The 27,739-nt window shown below is 46.4% G+C and overlaps 1 protein-coding gene across 1 annotated transcript; it reads right to left on the bottom strand.

Moving 5' to 3' along the window:
* TMEM273 (transmembrane protein 273) lies at positions 1 to 27,259 on the bottom strand (the record flags this gene model as incomplete). The annotated part of the gene is made up of 3 exons (XM_080694797.1): positions 1 to 302; positions 1,425 to 1,478; positions 27,214 to 27,259. 3 exons carry the CDS (start codon positions 27,257 to 27,259, stop codon positions 1 to 3), a joined length of 402 nt encoding a protein of 133 aa, XP_080550923.1.
* Positions 27,260 to 27,739: the final 480 nt, after the last annotated feature.

Genomic DNA, 27,739 nt, shown 5'->3' on the forward strand with positions numbered 1-27,739 from the left:
TTACGAGCTGCAACCTCCAAAATTATAAGTCAAATAATCCTTTCCTCCTTTCAGGTTGATAATCTCAGGTAATTTTTTCACAGTAACTGAAAGCTGATGGGCACACTGCCTTTTCTTAGGTGGGGCAGAGGGGATCTGTGGGTCAGATGTGGGTCCCTTACCACTGCAGGCTGGGTGTGTGTTCCTCAGGTCTGAAGAGTCATTATCAGATAGCTGCTTCCTGATCACGCAGATCTTCAGGGCCAGGAAGCCCACAGATATGGCGACACCCAGGGCAGTCCCGATAATAGCATACTTGAAATCTAAAGCATTTGGGGAGGGAGTAACACAGGATTCCATTACCACCTGCAAGGGTCTCCTCGGGCTCTGGGTGAAGTCCAAAGTCAGGCCAACCTAGGTTTCCACTCTCCTGAGAGCATGCTCACTCCCAGCCCTCCCTCTTTCCCTAGAAACATGATTCCTACCTTTAAAGGGTCATTCAAGCCCAACCCCTGATGGGACCTGGCCATCCAGCCTAGCCCCCAACCCGCTGAAGCTCTTCCTCACTTATTCCTTAATTAATTGACCCACTAGTGAGTATGTGTTAACTGCCTGCTGCATGGTGAGCCTAAAGGCAAAGGAAGAAGGCCTTGTCTTACAGATATAAAATGCTCCCTAGAGCTCATTTATTAATGTTTGAAGCTGATATTAATGAGTCATGAGGGTCGTAATCCCAGATTTACCTAGGTGATTCCCAGTAGGCAAGTAGTGTGTGGCTGGAGTGAGTCCCTGGGGTGCGACCTTGGAATTATATGAATGGCTCCCCTCCCCCTGCTCGCTCTCTTGCTTCCAGCCTCCATGATGTGAGGAACACAGCCCATGTGCTCTTCCTCTCCCTACCTCCCTCCACCATGCCCTGAGAGCCTGGGTCCCCAGCCTCACATGGACTGAACCCCAAACCATAAGAAAATAAATCTTCTTTCCTCTAAGTCACATGGTCAGGTCTTTAAATTACGGCTGTGAGAGTGCTGATGGAAACACCCTGTCTCATCTTTGAGGGGCCTGGAGTCTGCTGGGGAAGACAGAAAAGGAACTCAGCTAATGCCACATAGCTGGGCTGGCGTGGCAGCCCTGGGGGCCTGGGTGCTCATGGCTAAAGTGCGGGCCACTGCAGGGGCCAAAGCTGCCTGTCAGACACAGAGGACAGGTGAAAGTGGCCTTGGTGTCTCTCATTCTCTTTGAGGACGGCTCTGGTGCAGGACCTTGACCCAGGATAAAGCTGGGTGGGCCGCTCAGGCAGGCCTATGGGTGAGCCTGCCTCTGCTGTGCATGGTGAACCGAGGACACCAGCACCAGCACCTACACGCTTTTATGTGCTTACGGTTGGGGAGGCCTCTTTTCGTTCCCTCGACTCTGCACACAGAATAAGCCAGGCAGCCACTTACCAATTTCAGCCCCAGTGGACTTGCCCGTTGCCAACACTTGAGCTCCTCCAACATCTGCAGGGAAAGAAAACCAGAGTCTGGTTATGACAAGGAGCTAGAAAGAAATAAACAGGAAAGGGTGAGCTTGGGATAGCCTAGGGAACGTTCAGCAGCTCTGCTGAGTGAAAATATGGAAAGCCTATCTGCAGGTATAGAACTGAGTCAGAGAATGGCAGGGGGATCAGGAGGCTGACCTCACTACTACCAGCTGTAGGGTCTCACCTAAGCACAATGAAAGTTTCCAACAGGGGCAAACAGTGTGCAGGAGTAGACACGCTAAGCTGGGGTGCAAAAAGAGATGGTGCCCTGTCCCATGCATAAGCATGAGGGGAAAGGTTTCCAGGCTGAATAAAGCTGGCTGCTTGAACACACCACCATTCTCCACTCTGGAAAGCAGCCAGTTCCAGACCCTTTCTCTGGGATGGAACCCCTTTATCACGGCCCTCTGTTGAACTATATCCCACCTCCTTATGTAAACCTCTTATGATCCCCTATTTTTGCTTTCTGTTTGAAATCTTTCTCTCAGAAAAAAAGTAAGCATCAAGGAAGAGATCATACCCTATAATAATGTACTTCTAGGAGAGATTATCACCCTATGACAGTTAGAAACCCAGAACCAGACTGAACAGACAGAACTCTGAGAGCAGCCGGGGCTTGCAGGTCAGGCCTGTGACCCCAGCCACCCACCCCCACTTGGCCACTGCCCTCAGGAGCTCAACGGACTCCTGACTGCCCCAGAGTCTTGGGGTCTTCTGGGATGTTAGAACCCTTGTCAGACCCAGCTCAGGAAAGAGGCTCTGTTGCATCCAGGCAGGTCTTTGACAGTCTTCAAGGGCCCCAGGCTGCCCACTAGGCTTCTCCTTTACCCTGACACCCTAGTCCAGCCAGAAGGCACTGGACTGCCTCCGGGTCCCCAGGTCAGGCCAGGCCATCTCTTGCCGCTGGGCCACTCCCTCTGCTAGCCCCATCTGCTCTCTTCTTTCTACTCCCCATACTGCGTCAGCTGTTTCTCCTAGCGGCTCCCAGCCTGTGTGTGTATTTACTGACTACACTGGCATGGACTTAACAGCATATACACACTACCACGGTGTGCCAGGCACTTCCTGCAGGCTTTTCCACTTGGACTCACTGGCAGCATCTTTTCACTAGTCTCTCCAGAGGCTATGGAGGGCAGCAATCAGCATCTGACCTAGCATCTGAAACCTATGAGGCATAAATATGTCTTTGAATGAATGAGTGAGTGAATGAATGAATGATGGCATCAGCACATGCTGCAGGGATTCCTCACACTTCTCCCCAAAGCTTGAAACCTTGGGACAGGTAGATGCCTCTCACAAACAGGACCAGCAGTCCCACAGATGGTCTGGAGAGGCTGTGGGCCTTGGACAGGAAAGTGAGGGCTAGTTAGTCTTTGAGACAGATGACAGGGTGTGGCACTGGCGGGCATATATTTAATATTCACAGCAACAGCTCCAGAGATAGACACTGTGACTCTCACCACCTGATGAGAAACCAGAGGATTGAAAATGTATCCAAGGGCCAAGAGAAATACAAAGTGGCAGCGCTACCCAGGAGCCCAGAACGCCCTATATCAGAGATTACTAATTCCATACTCTCCTTTATCCACAGAGAAATACTTTCCAAGATCCCCAGTGGATGTCTGAAGCCACAGATATCACCAAGCCCTACATATGCTACATCTTTTTCTATACACACACACACACACACACACACACACACACACACACACCCATGATAAAGTTTGCAAGTTCCGAACAGTAAGAGATCAACAATAGTAACGCAGAATGATTATTTTTATAAAATTCAGAAATAATTTATTAAAAATCCAGGACAGTTTCCTGGGGGGGAAAAATGTCCTTGGTTTCTCCAGGCAGGGGCCTCTCGACTGGAATTTTTGTGGAGAAGCCCATGGCAGGTGGCAGTTGGCAGTTGGCAGTTGGAGCGCCTCGTCCACGGCAGTTGGCAGTTGGAGCACCTTGTCCTGCAGCTGAGTCCACTCTAGCCGAAGTCAGGAACCAGGGAATTGGTTTCATCCACCTGTTTGTCTGGAGTCTCCGGAGCAATTCTGTTTTTGAATAGTCTGAGGCACCTCTGGCCTTCTTCCTCTCTGGAGTGACTCTTGACTCCAGAGGCGAGCACACAGCAGCAGCATGTGCGGACGATGTGGGTTAACAGTCCTTCTGGTAACCCACCTCCAGCCACTCCTGTTGTCCCGGGGCTGGAGGTGGGCGCACCATGGGGTTGCCTGGTGCTGGCCTGGGGGCCTCAGGACCCCCAGGGAGCAAGCAGCTCAGTGGAATGGCAGGCAGACTGTCTCTTCTGCCCTTCTTCCTCGACTATGTGTCGTCCTTAGAGGGCAGGAACCGGGAGGTGCGAAGGTCGGGCTCACTGGCTCTCTTCTTGGGCTGCAGAGGGAAGGACCAGCTGGGGCTGGAGGCAGCGCAACACACTGAAGCTCAGCCCGGCCTGGAATCTCAGCTCTGCTTGTGGAAGCTCAGCTCTGCCTGTGGCTCACATGGTGTTGGATCAGCAAGTATGTGGCCATTGAGTTGTCAAACGTCCTGTTCGACACAGCCAGATCTGGAGTGGGTCATAACCCAGGCAACACATGACTCTTAAGACTGTGGGGTTCAGACATTTGGGGAGCAGTTCCCTAGGAAGAGGTGAATGCTCCTGTCTCAGCCAAGGGAGCGCTACAATTTTGTCAGCAGTGGCCCTCAAGTCCCAGTTAACCACTGATGATGATTCATGTCTGGACAGAGATGTGAGGGGACGCCGAGTACCTTCCCTGCAGTGCCTTCTCCTGCAGCTGCTCCCAAGTGGTGCCGGTGAACGGGACACAGCCTGAAAGCATAGAGGACGACCCCCAGACTGCAGAAGTCTACCTCAGGGCCATCTCCGTGGCCCCAGTAAACCTCTTGGGGTGCAGTAACAGGGAGTGCCACAGAGAGTGGTCAGCTTGTGCCTTGAAGTGGCAGCTCAGCCCTAAGTCAATGACTTTGACGTTCCCTTCCGAGTCCAGGAGGATGTTACGCAGCTTTGGGTCTCTGTGCAGGATGCCTCTCGTGTGCAAGTAGCACACACTCCAGGCCTCCTCTTCCTCTAAGCCACCATAGTCAGCCGTGTCTACGATCTCAAATAGCTGGACAATATTCGGGTGCTCCACTGCCCTCATGATAGCAATGTCAAGTCAACAAAAAGGTTGCCAGTAAACGCGGGCAAGACCTTCACAGCTACCTCGGTCTTGGTGAGGATATGGCAACCACCCTTGTTGATGTCCCTCGGGACCATATAATGGTTCATGAGAACATCCTTGCAGGGAGAGCTAGCCACAAGACCTGGCCAGGCCTCTCTACTCTCTCTCCTAGCACTGTACAATGAAAGCTGCAGTAGCAACTAACAATGCTAACAGAGAAAAAAAAAAAAAGCTAAAGTACAGCCCAATAACAAACACACACAAAAAGCAGCAAAGCCAAAAGCCTAAACCAACAAATCAGATCCAAAACCACCAATCCACCAGAGGCACTATCTTGGTGTCCAATAGGTCACCACTCAAAGCACCCTGTACTAGTGGACAAAAACTCAGCAATGGCAAAGGCCTTTGTAGCCATTCTGGGGGCTCTCTCAAATGGCTTCTTATGAGGTGACATGGCCAGATCATGGTTGGGCACTGCTCACTGTGACAGTCTCGCCAATGGTCCTCTAGAACCTTTTCCACTTTATTAAGAATTCTGTGAATTGAAGTAAACACCTTCTCCACACAACCGTGTCCACAGACATACCATCACCTGACAGCATCCAAGACGCCAACACAGACATGACCCCCAGTGATGCCTGATGTGCGGTGTGCAGCAGAGGCCAGCTCTGCCCTTTGTTTGGTGGAGAGGGGATCATGGAACAGAGTTCAAAAGTTTCTCCGCAGCCAAACTCAGTGATTCTGAAGGGGGAGTTCATGCCCCATTCTAATCACCGGCCTTTGGAAATTTGTGACTCTCCTTCAGAGGCAAGAGTTATGGTCTGTGTCTGGAATTTTTCCAAATAGCTCATGTGTTGAAAGCATGCCCCCAGTGCAACAAGGTTCAGAGATGGGGTGTGTTTGGAGGAGGTGGGTCCCTAGGAGTGAGATCTTGAGGACTCTAGGTCCATGGCCCACTCCTCTTGCTCTCTCTGCTTCCATCCACAATGATGTGAGCGGAGCATCCCTCCTCCATGCCTTCCTGCCACAGTTTCTGCAGGACAAACACCTGAAACTGAGAGTCCAAATAAACCTTTCCTCCTCTAAGTTGCGTTTGTCCGGTATTTTGTTCACAACAATGAAAAAGCTAACACAGGTATATCCACCTGCGCGCGCACGCGCACGCGCACACACACACACACACACACACACACTGCACACAAAGACCTTGACTTTGATCTCTAAAGATCCCAGTAAGCTTCATTACATTATCCTTTTTATTATTTAAATCCTGCAACTCTAGTTAGGTCTTTTATGGACAGAATGGCTGTGGGTAGAGTCAGATTTCTGAGCCAACACCCTACACCCAGAGCTGTGTGCACTTCATCTTTAGCCCAGACCAGGCACCTCCTGGCATCTTTGCCTCTCTCTGGCTTACCTGAGCAGAGGTGGGGCAGGCCCCTCAGGGCCAGCCAGCTTCTGCCCTTCGCTAACATCTGGCCTGGTGCCCACCACCAGGATCTTCCCTGGAAGCCTGAAACTTTTTGTCAACTTAAGATAAAACTTGAATAAAGAAAGATATAAAAGCATGAATGAAAAAGAGTGAGAGAGAGACACAAGGAGAGAAAAACACAACCCACACAGAGGCTGTGCCTGGGCAGCTCCGATCATTGGCAGGAGGAAGGAGAATGAAAAAGGAGGAATCCCCTGGTGTCATAAAAGCTGGAGGCCTGCCCTGCTCTCACCAGCACCGGAGGTCCTCAACGTCAGCCACCAAATGCATCATCCTGAACACTTGGCTCTTTCTGCCCTTCTCTGGGCTGGGGAGCTACAGCTGGCTCAGCACAGCCCCCTGCAGGAGCCGGTCCCTTTCCCATCATGCTTCACCTTGTGTCCCCTCCAAGCCCCGAGGCTTCCCCTAGTCCCTGGTCCTTTGAGCTCCAGGCTGTTCTCCTGAGCTTTGCATTAGAAGCTGAGTGAACATCGTCCGCAGATTTCTGGGCGGTGGATTGAGCTGTGCACTCTAACAGGCAAGGTCCTGTAATTGCTGCTAGCCAGCCCAGTGGCCACTCGGCGGCAGCCTTTCCCCTCCTCAGGGAGCTGAATCCCTCCCTCCATGCAGACTCCGCCTGCACGCGGAGCTCTGGCCCTTGCTCTAATGAGCCCCTGGGTGAGGTTCCCTCCTGAGCAAATCAGCTCCAAGTGCCTGACCCTGCATCCTACCAGGGTCATAAGTCGGGGGTGGGGTGGGGGGGAATCCTGGGCTGTAGATGGATAGTCCTAGCGGGACTTACCTGCTGGCACATTCGGAGGATATGCAGAAGCCTCTGCACCTTGCTCAGACACCAGAAGGAAGCTCACACCTCACAGCACATTCACTGAGGGAATTCTCTGGGCTCTCATGCAAAAACCAGGAGGGAGCTTAGTGCCCAGAGGATGGGTTCTCAGCCTCAGGGTAGGGTCCAAGGAAGCCAGGCAAAGGCTGGAGGCAATCACACTGCGCCACTGGTGCAGGGAGGGTGGGAACAGGGACATCTGGCCAGTACACTCACCGAGACAGCAGGAAGCACAGCAGTGGCCACATGTGGCTGGAACCCATCCACCTGCTGTCCTAGCCCCATGACCTGGCTGACGTTCCTCCCTCGGACTATCCCCACCAAGCAAGCAGAGCACAGAGCCAGAGCATGGGCCCTGCCTCTGCCTCTAGATGCCGAAGATGACGAGATTCCTGGGCTTCCTGGAGTTTTCCATGGCCTCTGGCCACGCACCCTAAATGGTGGCTGGCGAGGACACTGATGTGCACAACTGTCCTCCATGGACTTTCAATTCTGGGGCCTCTGCTTCCTCGCTGATGCCTTGTTTGGACCTGATACTCCACCCCTCCCTGCTTGTTATGCTTTGAATATAGGATGTCCCCTGAAGAAACTCAGGTATCGGCAATGCAAAAACATTTAAGGGTGACATAATTTAATCAGGGTTCCAATCTCATCAGTAGATAAATCCACAGAAGAAGTGATCATCTGAATAGATTTACTGGGTGGTGAGTTAGGCAGCAGGAATGTGGCTGAAAGAGGTGGGTCACTGGGGGTGTGGCCACGGGGACTATATCTGTCCCTGGTCACTCCCTGTCTCGGCTTCCGGCTGCCATTGCATTAAGCGCAGATGTCCTCTACCATGCCTTGCCACCATGATGTCTGCCTTGGAATTGGCCAACTGCGGACTATATCTCTAAAACCATGAAGCAAAAAAAAAAAAAAAAAAAAAATCCTCCTCTATGTTGTCCATATGCAGTATTCTGGTAACAGCAGTGGGATAGCAGACTAGATTACTACCAAAATGTCACATTCCTATTCCCTCTCTTGTCTCTCCGATCTCAGGCTCAGTCTGCAAGTGTCAAGGAGCCTCCTGCAGGAGTAAACAGTCCCAAGGCCTTGTGAGCCCCAGGACTGTGAGAGGAAGTCATCAGGGCTCTTGAATAGAGCCCAGACTGTTAGAGCTGTTTTGGAGAGAGCTAAAGGCGTGGCACAGCCTTCCTCATCTCAGTTGGAATCTGACCCACTAAGAGCCCCTCCCTGGCATCCAGACTTCTCCGTGCTGTCCACCTGTTGGGTCCACCCTCACTGGGGGACTGTAACTCTTTGCCACCCTTATTTGGGCAGAATCAAGCTGTGTGACTCCCAGTTGTGGATCAGTAGGCGTAGAAGCACTCAGATGTCATTCTATAAGTATCTGAACTAAAAATAGGAAGAGGCTGCCCTAAGTGTTTGTCAATTGATGCCTGGCTTTATTCATCCTGGAACTTAAATATTGTGGAATGGCTCCTAACTTTAGATCTCATGAATTCCAACATTCCCAGCTAGCGTAAAGGGTTTCCAATGTCTAGACCAGGCATCCATCCTCTCCTTGCAGAGTCTGCACAAATAAGAAACTTTCAGGGTGCTCCAAGGATCCCTGGTACACAGGAGAAATCCAAGGGAAACTGAAGACCCAGGAGATGGGTCTCCATAGAGGAGTTTACAGAGAGATGAGACAAGATTCTTGTTCAAGAAAAAGTCAAAGTCACAATTAATGTTCAGCATCCTCCTGCAAACCTGGATCTCTAGAAGCTGAATGGAGTCTGAACAGGGCCAGGGTGGGCATTTATTGACCTTGTCTGCTAGCAGTGGCTGGGATTTCTTCTGGGAAACTACCTTCATGTGATTCTCATGGGAAAGACTCCCAGATAAACATGTGACCCATCCTGATCAATTAGCATATTTCTTCTTCCTGTCAACAGTGATCGGTCAAGGGGTGGGGCAGGTGGCCCAATTCAGGCCAATCAGATTCAACTTTTGGATCTAGAGAAAAGTATAGAGACACAGGAGTGTCTTCTGGAATTGATAGCTATGGGGCTGAAGGAGGCCTAAGGCTGCCCAATAGAGGGAGAGAGCTTACTGAGACTGAAGAGGGCAGAGCTGAGACCAAGTCCTAACAACAGCTTTTGAGCCCCTGAACCCAGCTACACCTGAAGCATCTCTCCTTGGACTTTTCAATTGCCTTATGGAGAAATAGCTTCTTTTTCTTAATTTTTTTCTGAGCTAAGTAACTGTCACTGGCCATCTGAAGAATTCTAATAAGTTAGGTGACAGTCCTGATGCATCGCTGAAAATCAAGTGGGTGAGGTGGGGATAAGAGTGAAGAATGCTGACTACATCAAAACTACATAGGAACTACTTGGGACAGCCTCAAATAAACCTAATGGGAATATGTGCAAAGCGACCCTGCATACCCCTGGGCCTTTGCATATGCTGCTTTCTGTAAAATGCCTTTCTCAGGTCCCTGTCGAAAGTTCTTATCTTTCAAGTAAGCTCAGCGCAAAAGCTACCTGGTCTCTGTTGGCCCAGGACCATCCCTGCCACCTTATTATAACTCTCCCTTTGTGCTAGTTTCAGAGGCATGCTCTGTGGCATGGAGGATGCCAATAACCCAATGCAAGCTGCTTCTCCCCAGGATCAGGACATGTGAGATCATTTGGTACTTGAGAGATACAGGAGAAAAGTAGAAGAGGGAATCCTGAACTGACTGCACAGCTGCCCCCAAAGCTACTGGACATTAAACCAGAAGTTGCTTGGAATAACAAGATCAGGTTTTTAGAACTGAGAGACCTGGGGGCTCCCAAGCCAAGTTCAGCCAGGGAGAATTAAGTCATGCAATAACTACTGTGAATTAAATCAATCACAGCTACCATGAATGCCTCTATCTTCTGCAGCAGGCCGGGAGTCCCAGCAAGGATACAGGGTCTGGGGACACACAGCTGGCCCTCAGAGTGCATGAGAGAGGCACGGGAGAGGCACAGTCAAAGGGGACAGTCCAGCTGGGCTTCACGTCACTGTGTGATCCTAGACCTCACTTTTCTCCTTGAGAAATGGGGACCCAAGACCCTGGTGTGTATAAAGAATCCCACTATGGCAGCTCCTTCCTCTCTGACCTTGAATGCCGCACCTCGCAGCAACACCAGCTCATCTTGGACATCAGAGTAGCACACAGTTGCACTTTTCCAATCCAGCTGGCTTAGGTGGTGCGGATGGACGCCGGCAGCCCCTTCCCTTCCTCAGAACTTAAAATGGGCACACAGCTCAGGAAATCTCGGCCTGCCGCTTGGCCATCCAGCCCTGCGCGGGCTGTTTGAAGCTGGCAACAGTGCACATCTACCTACAACAACGCATCACCCCTTCAGCCCTCTCCATGCAAATGCCAGGGATCAGGCGAGCTACCTAGCTTATGAGGCCCCCCACTTTCACCTTTGGGTGGCTTCCACTGGGCCAGAAACCTGCTTTGATAGCACCATGACTTGCAGAAACCTCAGAAGCCCAGTCACTAGGCCAGAAACCACCCAGAGTGCTCTTCCTGGGTCACCCCTTCCTGTCTCATCAGAGTTTGACTCTCTCAGCCGAACAGCAGGTAAACAGGAAGTCCACCCCCCTCCCATCTCATGGCTCTCTGCATCCCATCCTGGGGCAGAACCCCAGATCACCAGGTAGAGCTGTGTGGGTTAGAGTGAAAGAAAAACAAAGGAGAAAGGAAAGACGGCCAAACAGACAGGGCTGGGGTTTGGGAGGGCTGCAAATACCCCTTGGTTTCCATAGATCACCAGCATCCACAGCACAAGAACGTGCAATGTCAGGGCACCCACCTGTTCTGTACCCCCAGCTGAGGACTCCCAGTCCCGGGCCCTAATGCCTTGGGAAGACCAAGTGATGTCACACCCAAGAAGTCCTAGCTAAAGACATGAACATTCAGGGGACTGGCCAGCCCAGGGGACCAAGGGGTACCCAGTCCCCCTCCAGCCTAGAGGTGTCATAGAAACTTCTCCGGAGGGTTATTATGTATTACTTAAAGCCAAAAGAACCAGTAGGAACCAACTGAGATGAGAAAAGGGAAGGGTGGGTGATAGGGGGAAGGCAGGGAAAGTGTCCAAACCAAGGAAGAGACAGGAATAAAAGCCAGGAAAGGCAGCTCAGTGAGGTTGAAGCAGCCAAGACACCAGAATAAGATGCTGTCCGTGTTGTGGACAGATGAGGGTCCCTGGACAAGCAGAGAGGAGGGTCCCAGGACTGGCCTTCACCATCTGGAACCACTCTGACCTCTCTACTCTCCAGCACTGGAGGACTTGGCCTCTGTCACCTTTTACCTACCACAAACCTCTGTGTCTCTTTCTTGATCCACACCACCCCACACAGAGGAGCAAAGGCTGTCTGGACTCTCGGGTCCATGGAGGCATGGCCAGCCCGACATGGCAACCCTGGCACGAACAAGAAGCAAGAGGCCATAGAAGGCGGAGGGAGGCTGTGGAGCATGAATGACTGCCTCTGGCTTCCAGAAATAGTGCCCTAATTAAGAGGGGAGCGATAATGGTGGGTGACCAGACAGTCTCAAAACTTATGCCCACTTGTTTCTTCTCGAGCAATCTTTGCTAATTAATTCTTAAAGATTCACACACTGGGATTAAAACACTCAGCTCACAGAAGCCAAACTGATCAATACCTTTTCAGGCTAATGGAGGGACTGTAGGGAGGAGCTGGCTTGAGTCTGAAAGATAGAACCCTGGGTGCTCCAGGCGCGGAAGTTCTTGCAAAGAGGGTCTCCCAGCTCCACTCTTTATTTTTTTTTAATGGTATTAGAGATTAAACTCAAACCCAGGAGCTTTCCACCTCTGAAATGTATCTCTTGTCCTTTTTTTTTCTTGTTTTGAAATAGGGTCTAAGTTGCTGAAGGTCTTGCTAAGTTGCTGAGACCGGCTTCAACCTGCAATGTTCCTGTCTCAGCCTCCCAAATACTGGGAGTTCCGGTGTGCACCACCACCCCTGCACAGCTGCCCCAGGTCCTTTCTGACTAGGAGGCAGTGACATGACAGTTAGCTTGGGGACAGGAAACCACACCATGGAGGAAGCCGCTGCAGCCTCAAGGGAGACAGGTGCTGGAAGAAGGGAGAGCTTTAGGCTGTCCTAGCAAGATGGGCAGTACAGTCCAGGGAAGACCAGGCAAGAAGACCACTGGCCAGAACACTCTCCATTCCTGCTCGCCCTGGGGAATGAGTTTGCTCCATCTTCGAACCCGTCCATGAGGGTGTGTGACTCCAAAGAGGGTGGGAGGGAAGAACGCTGTAATCAGGAGATATTCCAGGGCAGTATATTTGAAACCAAGATTCCCCACTCTGCAAACCCACTGCCCATCCAGTGGTCTTAGGCCACATGTTGTAGCTCCAAACTCAGTAAACCCCAGAGAAGGGGATCCCCCTCCAGTGTGTGTACCCAAAGCAAGGTGCAGGCAGGAGTGTCATTCCACTCGCAAGCATGCTGTCTACTGAGGCCAGTGTCCTGTGCTTCTCTAGGAGCCATGGGGACAGGTGGGAGCCAAGTGCCCCAGAGGAGGCACTCAGATAAGGAAAGGGGTGGCACCTCCAGCAAGGACACATGTCTTAACTGTTTTGAGAAGTGGCCGAGCCAAGTCTTCCTGGGCCTGGGAGATTCCAGCAGGGAAGGGCTGGCACTGGACTGGACGCTGAAGCTCCAGATCAGAGCAGGCTTGTTTTCCAGAGTGAATCTCCGGGACTGCCTTTGCAAAGAGAGCAGGGGAGGCTGGAAGCAGTGCAGAATAACTAATTAATGATGGTAAAGTACTGTGAGAGAGGAAAGCGTTGCATAACCGCTAAGTGGTGGGCTATTATTATTCATGCAATATTCATGCTGTGCTCTTCAGCCTCTAGGAAGCTTAGCAGGGAGCCCTGAGGGATGTGGCTGAGGGGAGCTTTGCCCAGGGAGTGGGGCTGGGGATCACAGCTGGCCTAGCTCATGGGAAAGGCCTTAAAGCTGCAAAAGAAACAACAGCATGCCACCAGTACTGGAGCCCTTAGGAAGCCCAGAAAGGCCATGCAGAGTCATCTGCGTCAGTTTACCAAGGGGTGCTATTCAGTGAACTCTGGTCTGCCCTGGGCATCTGTATGTATTTTATCATTTTTAAGGCAGCTCCTGACATTTGCTAAGCACAGGGCATGCCACATACCTAAATATTTAAAATATAAATCAAGCCACCTGAAAAGCTCAGTGTACAACCCCCCACTCAGGGCCTGTCAAGTCCCTTCCCTGGGGTCCTCTTGTGGAGGGGTATGCTCAGGTTCTAAAATTCCTCATCAGTGGCAGGGTCCTATGGGCAGAGTGGGAAGAAGCCATGCTTGGTCCCAACTGAGACAGCCTGTGGGTCAGGTTGCAGACCCTTCCACTTTTCCCCTGAATAGTAATATCTTGATGTCATGGCCAGAGAGTCTGCACAGGTTTGTCCAGGTCCAGGAGGTGAATGAAACTGGTTCTAGGCAGGAATTTCTCAGCAGCTGCTCCTGTGTTTCATGCAGAGGAGAAGCAGAGAAAGACCAGTTTATCTTAAGGAGAGCCATTAGCCAGTTATCTAATGGAATCAAAGTTAATAACAGAAGTAGTTGAAGCAATGCTGGTGGATGAATGAGGGTCTGGATGGGGCACAGATGCTTCCAGAGGCTTTAAGGTAGAAGCACAGATGGTTTAATTTGAGAGTTAGTGGAAATAATCTTCTGATTTTTGTACCAGGCAGGTTGGCTCAGCCTTTTGGCCTCTCAGCTGTGGCTCTCATAGGGAGCTGAGGACTGAGGGCGCCCCTAGCAGGCCCTCTGCCCTCTACTCTCTGCCCTCTACCTAGGTGGTCCCTCCTTCCTTCATTATATGGGATATTTCCTCCCCTTCAAGATCAGGGATGTGTATCTGAGGGATGTGTTGTTCCTCAAAAAAGCTCTCCAAAAATTACTACAAATCATCTATCCTCCAAGTACTTAGCAACTCATGTCAGACTTCAATTTCTGCAAAGTTGAAATAAGCTTACTTTCACCCTCATTCAATAAATATAGCTGAGAACCATAGATACTATATTTTAAAACAAACATTAGAACACAAAAGGTAGAGAGAAGAAGGAAGACTGGCTAGGAACCATGGGTCCTCGGGAATATAGGAGAAGTGAATGGTCTCAGATTCATATCTTGCCTTAGATATCTCAGACTAAGTAGTGGGAAAGTTGGCAATCCAGAAATGCCTAGGGGCATAGGTATAGACATCCCCAGAAAAGCCTGTTCTCACTACTGAGGGGCCAGGAAAGGGGTACCGTAGAAGGGCAAAGTTATTAAATAATAGCCAGTGTACTGTGGTCACAGCCCAGAAAACACTAGCCCATCCCATCCCCATCTACATCAAAAAAGCCAAGTACAGCCATAGACTTCCACCCTCACTGGCTACATGAGGATCCCCAGCTGCTGTTAGGGAGCCACCTGGAGACTTTCATCCCTAACAGATGAGGAATGTTCCCACCAGATACTGGTGGTATCAGTAGAGATCATGTAAGGAACCTGGACTTCTACTTGCACATGGCTGGAACTAGGTACTGCTCACTCTCCCTGCAGAGAAGGACTAGCAAGGAGTTGGGATATCACCACTGCCCAGCATTCATGAGGCCATCCTGCTCCACAATGTCAGTGGAGGACAAGTGGCCATCCCAGCGAGGATGCTAGTATTTGGAAGGACTACCTGGGAATCTGAATCCCTCCCTGGCCCAGTACTAAGGAGGAGAATAACTGTCACCTGGTGTCAGCGGAGGCCAAGAGAGGCCAAATACTTCCAACCATCTGGCAAAAATAAGGAAATGTCCCTTTTCTCCCACCAAAATGATATATGATGATGCCCGTTAGAAGATCTAGATAAGAGTTCAGTTTATAATATAATACCCCAAAGGTCCAACTACAATAGAAAAAAAATCACTTATCATAGTAAGAATTGGTAATGTATTTTTTTTTGAAAGAGAAAACACAATCAGCAGATGCCAACACCAAATTGACCCAGATATCAAAAGTATCTGACAGAGTTGTAAAGTAGCCATTTAAAAAATGCTTCAATGAGACATTATGAAAATATTTAAATAAGTTGGAAAACAAGAAAATCTAAAAAAAAATCTGAAATTGAAAAGCTAAACAAAAGCTAGAAGACATTTTTAAAAGACAATGAGCCAGGCATGGTGGCACAGGCTTGTAATCCCCGCACTTGGGAGGCGGAGACAGGAGGATAGTGCAGGTTTGAAGCTAGCTGTGCTGGCTTAAGTGACCCTGTTTCCAAATAAAAATATAAAATAGATCTGGAAGTGTAGCCTAGAGGTAGAAGGGTTCCATCCACAGTACCACCAGAAAAAAAAGACAAATCTCAGATCAGAAAAATACAATAACTGAAATAAAATTTTCATAATAGACCCAATAGCAGAATAAAGAGGATAAAAAAGAATTAGTGAACTTGAAGACTGTGTGTGTGCACATGTGCTTGTTTCTGTGTATGTGTAGGGGTATATTTAAGTCTGAACAATTGAGTGGAAGTAGAATTTCAAATAAAACAGAGCTTCAAGAACTGTGGGATTTTAACAAAATATCGAATATTTGTGTCATCAGAAAAACGAAAGATATGGGAATTAAAAAGTATTTGAAGAAATATTTGCTGAAAACTTTCCAAACTTGGCAAAAGATGCAATATTAAAATTCCAGAAGCTGACCAAACTCTAAATGGAATCAATGTAGCCGGGCCTGGTGGCACACACTTGCAATCCCAGTATTTGGGAGGTGGAAACTGGAGGATTGAGTTCTTGGACAGCCTCAGCTACTTAGGGTGGTCTTTCATGACTCAGTGAGAACCTATTTCAAAAAATAAAAAGACTAAAAACTAGGGCTGGGGTGTAGCTTGGAGGTAAAATGCCCCTAGGTTCCATCCTCAGAACCCCCCAAAATGGAATCAATGTAAATAAATCTATAATAAAACATTTTACAGTCAAGCTTTTGAAAATAAAATTAAAATAAAACTCGAGAACAATAAAAATACATAATCAATTAACAATGGGTATTTCATCAGAAAATATGAAATCCAGAAGGAAGTGAAAAGGAGAAAAAAAATCTCCAAATTCCATCTCCATTTAAAAATATTCTACAGAAAAACAAGGCAATATCAAGACATCCTTAAATAAAGAAAACTGAAAAGAATGACCACCAGCAAGCCTACCTTGCAAGAATAGCTAAAGGAAGTTCTTCAAACAGAAATGATACAATAAGAGATCTTAAAACTTTAAGAAGTCAGGTAAAACAAAACCCACTTGAAAGAGTAAAAATATGAGTAAAATACTCTCATTCTCCTCTTAATATTTACAAACTATGCTTGCTGATTGAAGCTAAAGAATTATAATACTGTCTGATATAGCTCTTAAAATTTGCAAAAGAAATACTCAAAACAAAATTATTGTAAATGAAGTGAGGCAAAGGAACAGAGTGGCACATTTTCCCCATTTCACTTGAACTATTCAAATGTTGACAACAGTGGACTGCAATGCTACATATGTAGTGTGATACCTGAGCAATCACTGGAGAGGCTAAGAAAGGCAATCTACAGCTGTCCTGGGTCCACAGGGGCCTTGTTCCAGGACTCCCACATAGACCAACATCTGTGTATGCCAAAGCCCTTTTAGATAAAGGCATCCTGCTGCTCACGGTGGCACACACGTTTAATCCCAGTCCTTGAGAGGCTAAGACAGGAAGATCACAGGGCCAAGACCAGCCTCAGCATCTTATCGAGGCAGCAACTTAGCAAGACTCTGTTTCAGAATTAGAAATGAAATCGGGCTGGGAGTATAACTCAGAGGTAGAATGGCCCTGAGTTTAATTTCCAGTACCGCAAGAGGGCCAGCTCAGCTCAACAATACCCTGGCTGGGCAATTACTACAGACTTCAGGGTGTTAGTGAGGGCTCCCTGGGTGTGACATCACTTACCGTTCATCTTCCCAAGGCATTAGGACCTGGGGCTGGGAGTCCTCAGCTAGGTGGGTACCCTGGCACTTTGTGTGTTTTCTTTTCATGAATAGGGATCATAAGAATAAAGAGGTCCTCATGCTACCCTGGAGCCCTCTCTCCTTTCTCCTACATTTTCCTTTTGCTCTGACCCCTACACTCTGCTTAGTAGGTTCAAGTTCTAAGAAACTTAAACATTTTATTAGCTGAATTAAAATAATACACATTAAAATACAACCACTGTGGAGTTCAGTAAAGAAGTTCCTCCAAAGACTAGGAGTTGAATTACCATATGACCTAGCTATACTACTCCTCAGTATCTTTCCAAAAGAACTAAAGTCAGAATACTATTAGCAATACATGCACAACCATGTTTACACCAGCACAATTCACAATAGCTAAATCAGGGAACCAACCGAGGTATCCATCAACAAACAGATAAAAGAATAATATAGTCTATACACACAGTGGAATTCTATTCCGCCATACAGAAGAACAAAATCATATCCTTTTCAGCAAAATAGGTGGAACTAGAGATCATGTTGAGACCAGCCAGGCTCAGAGAGCCAAGGGTTGTATGTTTTCTCTAACTTGTGGAAGCTAGAGAGAAAAGAAAAAACAAAAGGGCCTTCAGATGAATGAGGAGAGACCAATAGAGCAGTGGGAGGGGATTGGGGGAGGGAGGTGAAGGCGGGGAGGACAAGGCCTGAGAAGGGAAGAGATCAAGTAATGTTATGAAGGTGTAACTACCAATCTGACTGACATGGACCAGGAGGGAGGGAGGAGAAGCAGGGAGAGATATAAAGGGAAATAAACCAAGTGCTGTGTGCATGTATTAATGTATCATTTCGAATCTCATGACAATGCATAATTATAATGTGCCAATAAAAACATACACAATTTTTGTTGTTTTTGTTTTTTTGCAGTACTGGGGATGGAACCCAGGGGCATTCTACCTCCAAGCTGTACTCTCAACCCATTCTTTTTATTCTTCATTTTTGAAACAGGGTCTCACTAAGTTGCAGAAGGCCTCACTAAGTAGCTGAGACTGTCTGAGAACCTGGATGCTCCTGTCTCAGCCTCCCAAATGCTGAGATTACAAGCATGTGCCACCATGCCCTACTTAACATACACATATTTGTGAGATGTAGCTAAGTCAGTTGTGAGAGGGGAAATTATAGTATTAAATGCTTTCATTCCCAAAGACTTAAATCATCTAAGAGTCCACTTCAAGACAACTAGAAAAATAACAGCCAAACAAACCTGGAGCAAACAGAAGAAAGTAAAGGCAAGAGCTAACATCAATAAAATTGAAAACAGAAAAATATACAGAAAATCAGCAAAATAAAAAATAGCTCTTTGAAAAAAGTAGTCTAATTGAAAAACTTCTGGCAAGACTGGCAAGGAAAAAAGAAGCACCAGTTGTCAAAATCAGGAATGAAATGAGATGATCACACCAGATTTGCAGACACTAAAATAATAATAATAGAAATAATAATGGAATGCTACAAATAACTCTACACAAAAATTTGACAACTTAGGAAAATGGACCAATTTCCCAAAAAGTACAAACTACCAAAACTCATCTAATATGAAACAGAGTTAGCCCTTTAATTACAAAGTAAATTAAATTCATAATTTATAGACTCACCCAAAAGAGCCAGACCATTTCATGGGAGACTCTAGTAAGTCTTTAAAGAATTATTAACAACTCTGAACAACCCTTTCCAGAGGAAAGAACACTTCCTAATTCATTTTTCAAAACCGGTATTACCCTGATATTAAATACAAAGAGAATGCAAGAAACACCAACAATAAATAGTAAACCTCATGAATATAGACATGAACCCTCCTCAAAAAACTATTATCAAGCAGCATTCAACAATATCGGAAGCTGCGAATGGTGGCACTTGCACAGAGTCCCGGCGTTGGGAGGCTGAAGTGGGAAGATCACTTTTGAGTCCAGGAGTTTGAGAATTCAGCAGTACAGAAAAAATAAAAAAGAATTAAACATTAAGACCAGATGGAGTTTTCCAGGATACAAAGTGGCTTCGATACTTGGAAATTAGTCAAGATCATCTGCCATGCTAAGAAGTTAAGAAGAAAAGCTGTGTGACACAAGAAAGACATCGGACAAGATGGCGCCCTCCTCACTCATGACAGAGTCATGACAAAATGTTTCAGCAAAGTAGAAATAGAGGGGAACTTCTTTAACTTGACAAAGATCACCTCCAAAAAACCCTGCGGCAAACGTCATAGTGACTGTGGGAAACATGGTACCTTCCCACTGAGATCAGGAACAAGGAAAGAACCCACCATCAGAGAATTTCTGTTCTATCTAGAACTTTCTTTTGCCTACCAGTCTCTTTCCTCACCTCTGCTAACTGGCTGAGAGGCCCCGGGGTATTCGCTTTCTTTTGTTACATTTGCAATGATTTATTCCGCAGAAGAGAAAAATGAACGCACCAAGAATTCTCCCTTACTAACATCAACACCCAGAACCAGTCTACACCATCGTCTTGGCAGGCAATCGGAGCGGGGGAAAAGCTGTCAGGAAAGATTCTTACAAAGATCTCAGGGACTAAGAGCCAAGGAATAAAGTGATGGCTTTGACTTGTAAGATAAAAACGAATTTAATTCTCTTTACCCCGGCCTCTCTCGTCTTTTCATTATACATTAAGGCAGAAGAAAAGCCTCTGCTCTCTTCAATAACTCTGGCTCCTTCCGTGAAGAATGTTTTAGGCACTGAGATGTAATTAAAGTGATATTGTATTTCTTTTATTATCCTGATTATAATAATACATAGATTTCATGGATTCACTCCAACAGCATTGAAACCAGACAGATGGCTGACGCTTCCTTTGGAATTAGAGGCAATTAGAATATTTTATGGGGCAGATTTTTTTTTTTTTTTAGAAGATACAGACCTCTAATAAAACGCCTAGAAATTTCACCAGATATTTTGGTACTTGTGATTCAATCCAGGGCATTCTAACTCTGAACGCCATCCCTAGCCCATTTATTGTCATCGTCATTATTATTTATTTTTATTTTTATTATTATTATTTAAAACAGGGTCTGGTTAAGTTGCTAAGAATCTAGCCAAGTTGCTGAAGCTGGCCTTGATCCTACAGTTCTCCTGTCTCAGCCTCTCAAGTACTGGGGTTACAAGACTGTGCTACCACATGCCCAGCTTCGCCAGATATTTTCAATAGCTATTCTTTTTTATTAACTTTTCTTAGTGCACTGTGGTCATACATCTTAATGAGTACAAGATGGTGGAGGCATACATGCACACATCGCCCATTTAGTCCTTACCTAATTCCATAGCTATTCTGAGATGATTATTTTAAACTTAAAAATATTGATCATTCTGTATTTAAGTAATATTACTTATTTAGAGTCACAGCATCTTTAATCTGAAACCTAGCCTTGGGTCTTTTCTCATTATGTCTAAAGGAGATCAGCCCTTCTCACATACATGAGCCTCCAAACTTGAGGCTCTGACAGGACAGCACTGGCCATGTACACTTCCACTGGGAGTGGATATGCTGAATCTAGTTATCAGGGAACATCAGGCAAGCCCTAAACTTCAAAAATAGTATCACTGTCACAAAAACAAAGAAAGGCCATGGAGTCCTTCCAGACCACAGGAGGCTATGGTGACAAGGTCACCCCACACTACATAATCTCTTAACTGAGTCTGTCTTAGGGGCATGGTAATGACCACTGGAAATATTGGGGTATTTAGCTAGGCCAGGCATGGTGCACATACTTGTAATCCTAGTACTTGGGAGGCTAAGACAGGAGGATCACACAAGTTCAAAGCCAGTCTCAGCTACTTAGTGAGACTCTCAGCAACTTAGCAAGATACTGTTTCCAAATAAAATATAAAATAGCCAGGTGTGGGGTATGTGCTGTAATCCCAGCATTCAGGAGGCTGAGACTGGAGGATCGCGGTTCGTGGACAGCCTCAGCTACTTAGTGAGGCCCTTTGCAACTCAGTGAGACCCTGTTTCAAAATAAAGAATAAAAAATAAGGCTGGGGTGTAGCTTGGAGGTAGAATGTCCCTGGGTACAGTACCAACACACACACACACACACACACACACACACACACACACACACACACATTTCTGGGAATGAAGCCCAGAGGTAGAAGTCCCAAGGTTCAATCCCCAGTACCACAAGAATTTTAAAAGATAAACAAAAGTATTTAGTTATAATTTCCTAAAGTTGATGACTATACTAAGGTTATATAAGAGAATGTCTCTATTTTTTAACTGACACATATTTGTACATATTTATGAAGCATGACATCATAATTCAATACATGTATAAAATATGTAATGATCTAATCAGAGTAATTAGAAATTCCATCTCAAGCATTATTATTTCTACATAGAAGTTGGAATGCTTCTTTCCTAATTAGTTTGAAGTATATCATAAATTACTGTAGTCTTATAGTTAATCGTATAGTCTTATAGTCTATGCGTGCTATCACACACCTCACCCACTCACCCACTCACCCAGTGACCACTGTTCTTCTATGAGAGTGAATTTGTGAGCTTCCCCAAGTGAGAAACAAGCATTAGCTGTCGTTCTGCGCCTGGCTTATTTTACTTAACATGAAGTCCTCTAGTTCCAGCCACACTACTGAGAACAGCTCTATTCTTAAGAAATACACACGACACGTGTAGTGGTGAACTACTGCAATAATCCCAGCACTCAGGAGGAGGGTGGCAGGTTCAAGGCCAGCCTCAGCAACTTAGTGAGACTCTGTTTCAAAATAAAAAATAAGCCAGGCGTGGTGGTGCACACTTGTAATCCCAGCATTCGGGAGGCTAAGACAGTAGGATTGCAGATCACAGCCAGCCTCAGCTACTTAGTGAGGCCCTCTGCAACTCAGTGAGACCCTGTTTCAAAATAAAGAATAAAACATAAGGCTGGGTGTGTAGCTTGGAGGTAGAATGCCCCTCGGTTCCATCCCCATTACCAAAAAAGAACAAAACAAAAAAAATCATAATAAAAAATAACATAGGGCTGAGGGTGTAGCCTAGAGGTAGAATGTTCCTTGTTTCAATTTCTGTTATAGGACGACAAAGAAGAAAAAAAGGAAGGAAAGAGAGAGGGGGGGTAAACACTGGACACTAATGTATTTAGGGGTTAAAGGAAATTCTTGATATATACAATTTTGCCCCCAAATGGTTCCAAAATTAAAAAGAAATCTGTACTGGAAAAAAGAGAGACAGAAACAACATTGCTCTTATTTTCACCCCCCATCCACCCTCTTGGCACTGGAGATTGAACCCAGGGACTTTTTACCCCCAGTCCTTTTTATTTTCATTCTGAAGCTGGGACTGCTAAGTAGATGAGGGTCTCGCTAACTTGCTGAGAGTGACCTTAAATGTGCAATCCTTCTGCCTCAGTCTTTCAGGTACTGGGATTACGGGCATGCAGCACCATGCTAGAAGATACTGCTCTTATTCTTGCAACATTCCTTAAGGTTTGAAATGTAAATGGGGCCGGGGGCGATGGGGGGGAGTTCAAGAAGCCATGTTAGTTTTTCATGAGGCCAGCCTTTTCTACTTTCCACTGAGAGATGGTTTGTTGTCAGAACTAAAAATGCAGCTTGGAGGCATCAAAATGGCTCCGTTTGAACCCAAGCGCTGCCTCTCACCTGCTGTCTGGCGTCTGGTAAGCCATTTTCCCTCTGCATGCCCTAGATATCTTGCCAATCATAGTGGACGTGATTATAATAAGAGCCGCCAGCGTCAGGATCATGTGTGAGAAAGGAAGGAGTCACAGGGCCGCTGTGGGGAGCTCGGTCAGGCTCAACTCTCAGGAAGTGGGACTGGACTGTGCTTTCCAGGAAGAGCTCTCCATGGGAGAGTCAGGCCAACTCAGAGCCTAGAAGATTCCACAACTACAAACAGAAGGGGCGCTCTTCCTTCCTACAGTTACCAAGATTCATAAGCTATTGTATATAAAAGGGTGTGCCATGATTCAAATATAGACAGGTACCAAACAACGGCACAGAACAGGAAGCCCACTAACCGTTCAAATATCTATTAAATGGGCGTAGAATTGAAATGTGGCAAAGCAGCAGAGGAAGGAAAGATCATTAAATATTATGATAGTGTTCAAATTAAACTTAGATATCTACTAAAAAAATTTCAAATCATTTAAAGACTCAATCATGAAGAAATCAACCACTTTTAAAAAATATTTTTGTTGTTTTTTATGATACTGGGGATCGAACCCAGGTGCATTCTACCTCTGAACTACACACCCCCAGCCCTATTTTATTTTTTATTTCAAAACAGGGTCTCGCCAGGCATGGTGGTGCACACTTGTAATCCCAGCATTCGGGAAGCTGAGTCTGGAAGATCGCGATTTGCAGACAGCCTCAGCTACTTAGTGAGGCCCTCCGCAACTTAGTGAGACCTTGTTTCAAAATAAAGAATAAAAAATAGGACAGGGGGTGTAGCTCGGAGGTCAAATGCCCCTGGGTTCCATTCCCAAACCCACAAAAAAAAAAAAAAAAGAAAAGAAAAAAAGAAAGGAAAAGAAAAGGTCTCACTAAGTTTCTAAGGGTCTTGCTAAGTTACCAAGGCTGGTCTTGAACCTGTCATTCTCCTGTCTCAGCTTCCCAAGTACAGGGATTATAAGCGTGTGCCAGAATGCCCAACTCCAAAAAAAAATTTTTTTAATGTTTTTAGACAAGAAAGAAAAAACAAGCACAAAATATGAAAGGGCTGATAAATCTATTACATTTAGAGACCTTTCACAGCACAGATATGAGAAATAAAACACTTAGAAAAGGCATTTTCAACACAAGATAATTAATATCGAGAAAAAAAAAACAACAGATGAGAGACCAATGACCAAGTGACACTTGGTTAAAAAAAAAAAAGGTATAAAATGAAAATTTACAGAAAAAGAAAACTGGTTTTCTCATAAAATAGGAAAAATTACTATCTCCAGTAAATTGATCTTTAAATTTAAAACATACTGCCAGGTGCAGTGGTGCTTGTCTGTAATCTCAGTACTTAGAAGGCTAATATAGGAGGATCGAAGGTTCGAGGACAGCCTCAGCAAGTTAATGATATCCTCAGCAATTTAGTAAGACCCTGTTTCAAAATAAAATTTGTCTGAGTATAGCTCAGAGGTAGGATGCCCTGGGTTCAATCTCTGATATCAAAGAAAAGAAAGAAAAAGAAATGAAAAGAATATAAAAAATTATTTAAAATTCCAATACAGAGAAACTAAATAACCTCCGTTCCTGAAAAGAGTGAGGGCACTGGTAGACCATTTTCCTGGGTTTCCTCCCAGTCGATTCTCTGGAGAGGAAAGCAAGCGTGTAAAGCACAGCTCTACCTACTCAACTCCGACTGTCACTGCCATCTGTCACTTCTAGCTGCCCCTGCCAGTCACAGAAAGTCGTGTCTTCCTTCTAAACATACTGGATACGCCTGAAGGGTCAGTGGGTCCTGTACTTACTCATTTTTGCCTTTCACTATGATTTCTGCGGTGGTGGATTACACTCTGGTCAGTGTTTCAGGAGATTTTACACTGTTATTTCATCAGGATAAATTTCCGCAGAGTAGAATTTCTAGGTAAAAACTTTGCGAACTTCTCGCGCTTTGCTCTGCGTTACCAATTTGCTTTCTGGGAGGGTCATGTCGATTGGTCCCCTAATATCCAGTGGAGTGCGAGTGCTACCATGAGCCAGATGCTGCGCTGAGTTTTGAATGTGGCAACATAATTTTCTCAGTAGCCGGATGCCATAGTTAGGATCATGACCCCTGACTCAGGATTGAGAAAACTGAGCACAGAGAGGTGGAATAACTTGCCCATTTCTCAGAAATGCTAGGGTTAAGGAGATGTAGGACCAGCTCCATCCTCCCACCACCGGGTATCTCTAAACACTCTAGGAAAGCACAAGCAAGCCGAAATTTGTGGCCACAGAATTAAAACCTCATCCATGTAACACAGGTGATGGTGGTAGCTTCTCACGGAGCCGCTGTGCAGCCTGAGAGGGCCAATAAATTTAAGAGTACAGAGCTCATCAGAAACAGTCGAAATGGTGGGTGCCACTATTTCTTTTACTGTCGGTTTAAGCAATTGAAAAGTTTGTAGTTGTTCAATGAATTGCCTACTTATATAATTTGCACTTGTTTTCCTCCGGTTTCTTAAATTTGACTTCCTTTTTTGCACCCGCTCCCCCTCCCTGAGATACTGGTTTGCTATCTATAGAGGTCAAAAGCAGAACGTGGGGTGAGAGCTTCCCTTCTGTTCTGCTGCTTGGCTGGGGCAGGCATGCTTTGAGTTGCTGATGGCTGGTTCCTGCCAACCCATCATCGCCGCTGTCAGGGGCCTGCATTCACCTGTAAACTGAAAGATGTCTGTCTGACTTGCTAACTTCAGGGAACAAAGTTTCTCTCCTGTTTAGTTCAAGCTTCAGAGAGAGCCCGTTCCTGGGAATAATTTGGTCCACATCTGAGATTCATACTGCTACAGCTCTGAAGACAGAAGATTATATCTGGAGACAGGCTGTTTGCCTTGGAGTGCTGTCCAAAGCAAGTTCTGGGAAAAGGCGTCTTTGTATATGACTTTGCCTTTTTGAGAAACAACTGCTGATGTCCAAGGGGACTTGGCTGAGTAGCATGTCTGTCTGTCTGTCTGTCTGTCTGTCTGTCTGTCTGTCTGTCTGTCTCTCTCTCTCTCTCTGCACATGTTTTCAGCCTTCTCACTAAGCCTCCATCTCCATCTCTCTAGGTTTCTTCCTCTCTGTCTATTGCTCTGACTTTATATTCCTCTTTCCACCTGATCATACTTTTCTGCTAGTCTGTGCTTCTCCCACTTTCTCTTCTTACAATGCACAGCATTGAAGATGACTTTTAAAAAATCACCCTGGAACACTAGGTGTAGTGGCACTCGCTTGTAATCCCCACACTTGGGAGGCAGAGACAGGAGGATCACGTAGGTTCGAAGCCAGACTCCCTGGTTTAAGAGACCCTGTTTCCAAATAAAAATATAAAAATAGGTCTGGGAGTGTAGCCCAGAGGTAGAAGGGTTTCCAGGAACCCCAGTACCACCAAATAAATAAATAAATAATAAGTCACCCTGGGTAACAAGGTCTGCTCCACTGTGGGGCCTGTTGATTCACCATGATCTGTGGATATTCTGTGTATATATTTTCTCTTTCAATTACATTATCTTGGTTTGCCTCTGTTAAATTTCACTTGATTATTTCATAATCTTAAAAAGTAAATGTTATTATCTCCCACTTCATCAGCTCAGAAACTGACACTCAGAGAATTTCAGAAGATTATTTTTTTTTGTCAGCAATGAAGCTACAGTTGAGGCGTATTTTTCTAGACCTCAAGCCTGAAACTCTTCCTGCCACTTGACCCCTCCTGTTCTCCCTTAGCTCAGGAGCATGTGTACGCTGCAGCCGAGATGAAACAAACAAGAGCACTGCTCACTGTCAGGTCAAAGTCAGAAGTCTGTAATCCCAGTACTTGAGAGACTGGGCCAGGAGGAGCACAGGTTAGAGGCCAGCCTCTGCAATTTAGTGACAACAAGTTAGTGAGACCCTGTTTAAAAATAAAAAGTGCTGGAGTATATATAACTCAGAGGTAGAATGGCCCTGGATTCAATCTCCAGTATCCTCCCCCCTGGATTCAATCTCTAGTATCCTCCCCCCTACACACACACACACACACACACACACACACACACACACACACACACACACCAGAAAAGCTATCTGTCTGCTGGGCATGTAATCCCCATGCTTGGGAGGCTGAGATAGGAGGATCACACAGGTTCAAAGCTAACCTCAGCTGCTGAGTGAGGCTGTTAGTAACTTAGTGAGACCCTGTTTCCAAGTAAAATATAAAATAGGTCTGGGAGTATAGCCTGTAGGCAAAAAGCCTCTGGGTTCCACCCCCAGTACCACCAAAAAAAAAAAAAAAAGAAAAAGAAAGAAAAGAAAGAAAGAAAGAAAGAAAGAAAGAAAGAAAGAAAGAAAGAAAGAAAGAAAAGCCATCTGTCCAAAGATATATCCCTACTTTAGGAATGGAGCCCCAGGGGGCTGACAGCCACAAGCTTCCTGATCACTACCCCCTCCCAAGCCAGCAAAGAGTACTATTGGCCCCAGGCCCACACTCTGCACTTACCCAGAAGGAAGAGGAGGGCTCTGAGCACACAGACCCCCAGGCTCATGCTGGTGCCCCGCTCCCCTGGAAGGGCAGGCGCAGTGAGCGGTGTGACCCGAGGCTCCAGGGACAGGAGCCAGGCCCACGTGACTAAAAGGAAGGAAGCCAAGGCCACAGCCCGTGGGCCGCACAGGGCTGAGGGGAGCCCTGTTGTCTGGCCTCTGCCAGGCACTGAAAGGCTGCTGGCATATAAAGAGGGCACGCTGAGCATTGCATCCAGCACCATCGGCTGCATACCTCCCCACAGAGTGCAGGAATCCAGTGTGTCTGAGGAGGTTGGTCTTTATCAGCCCCAAAGGTCCCTCCAAGCTGGGGAAAGCCATGGCTCTCCAAGTTTTGTTTTCTCGGTACTGAGGATTAAACCCAGGGGCATTCTACCTCCAAGATACACCCCTAGTCCTATTTAGGAAACTGAGACCAGGAGGATAGCATATTCACATCCAGCCTCAGCAACTTAGACCCTGTTTCAAAATAAAAAATAAAATAG

Source organism: Muscardinus avellanarius (assembly GCF_963383645.1).
Source record: "Muscardinus avellanarius genome assembly, chromosome: 4".
NCBI classification, from domain to species: Eukaryota; Metazoa; Chordata; class Mammalia; order Rodentia; family Gliridae; genus Muscardinus; species Muscardinus avellanarius.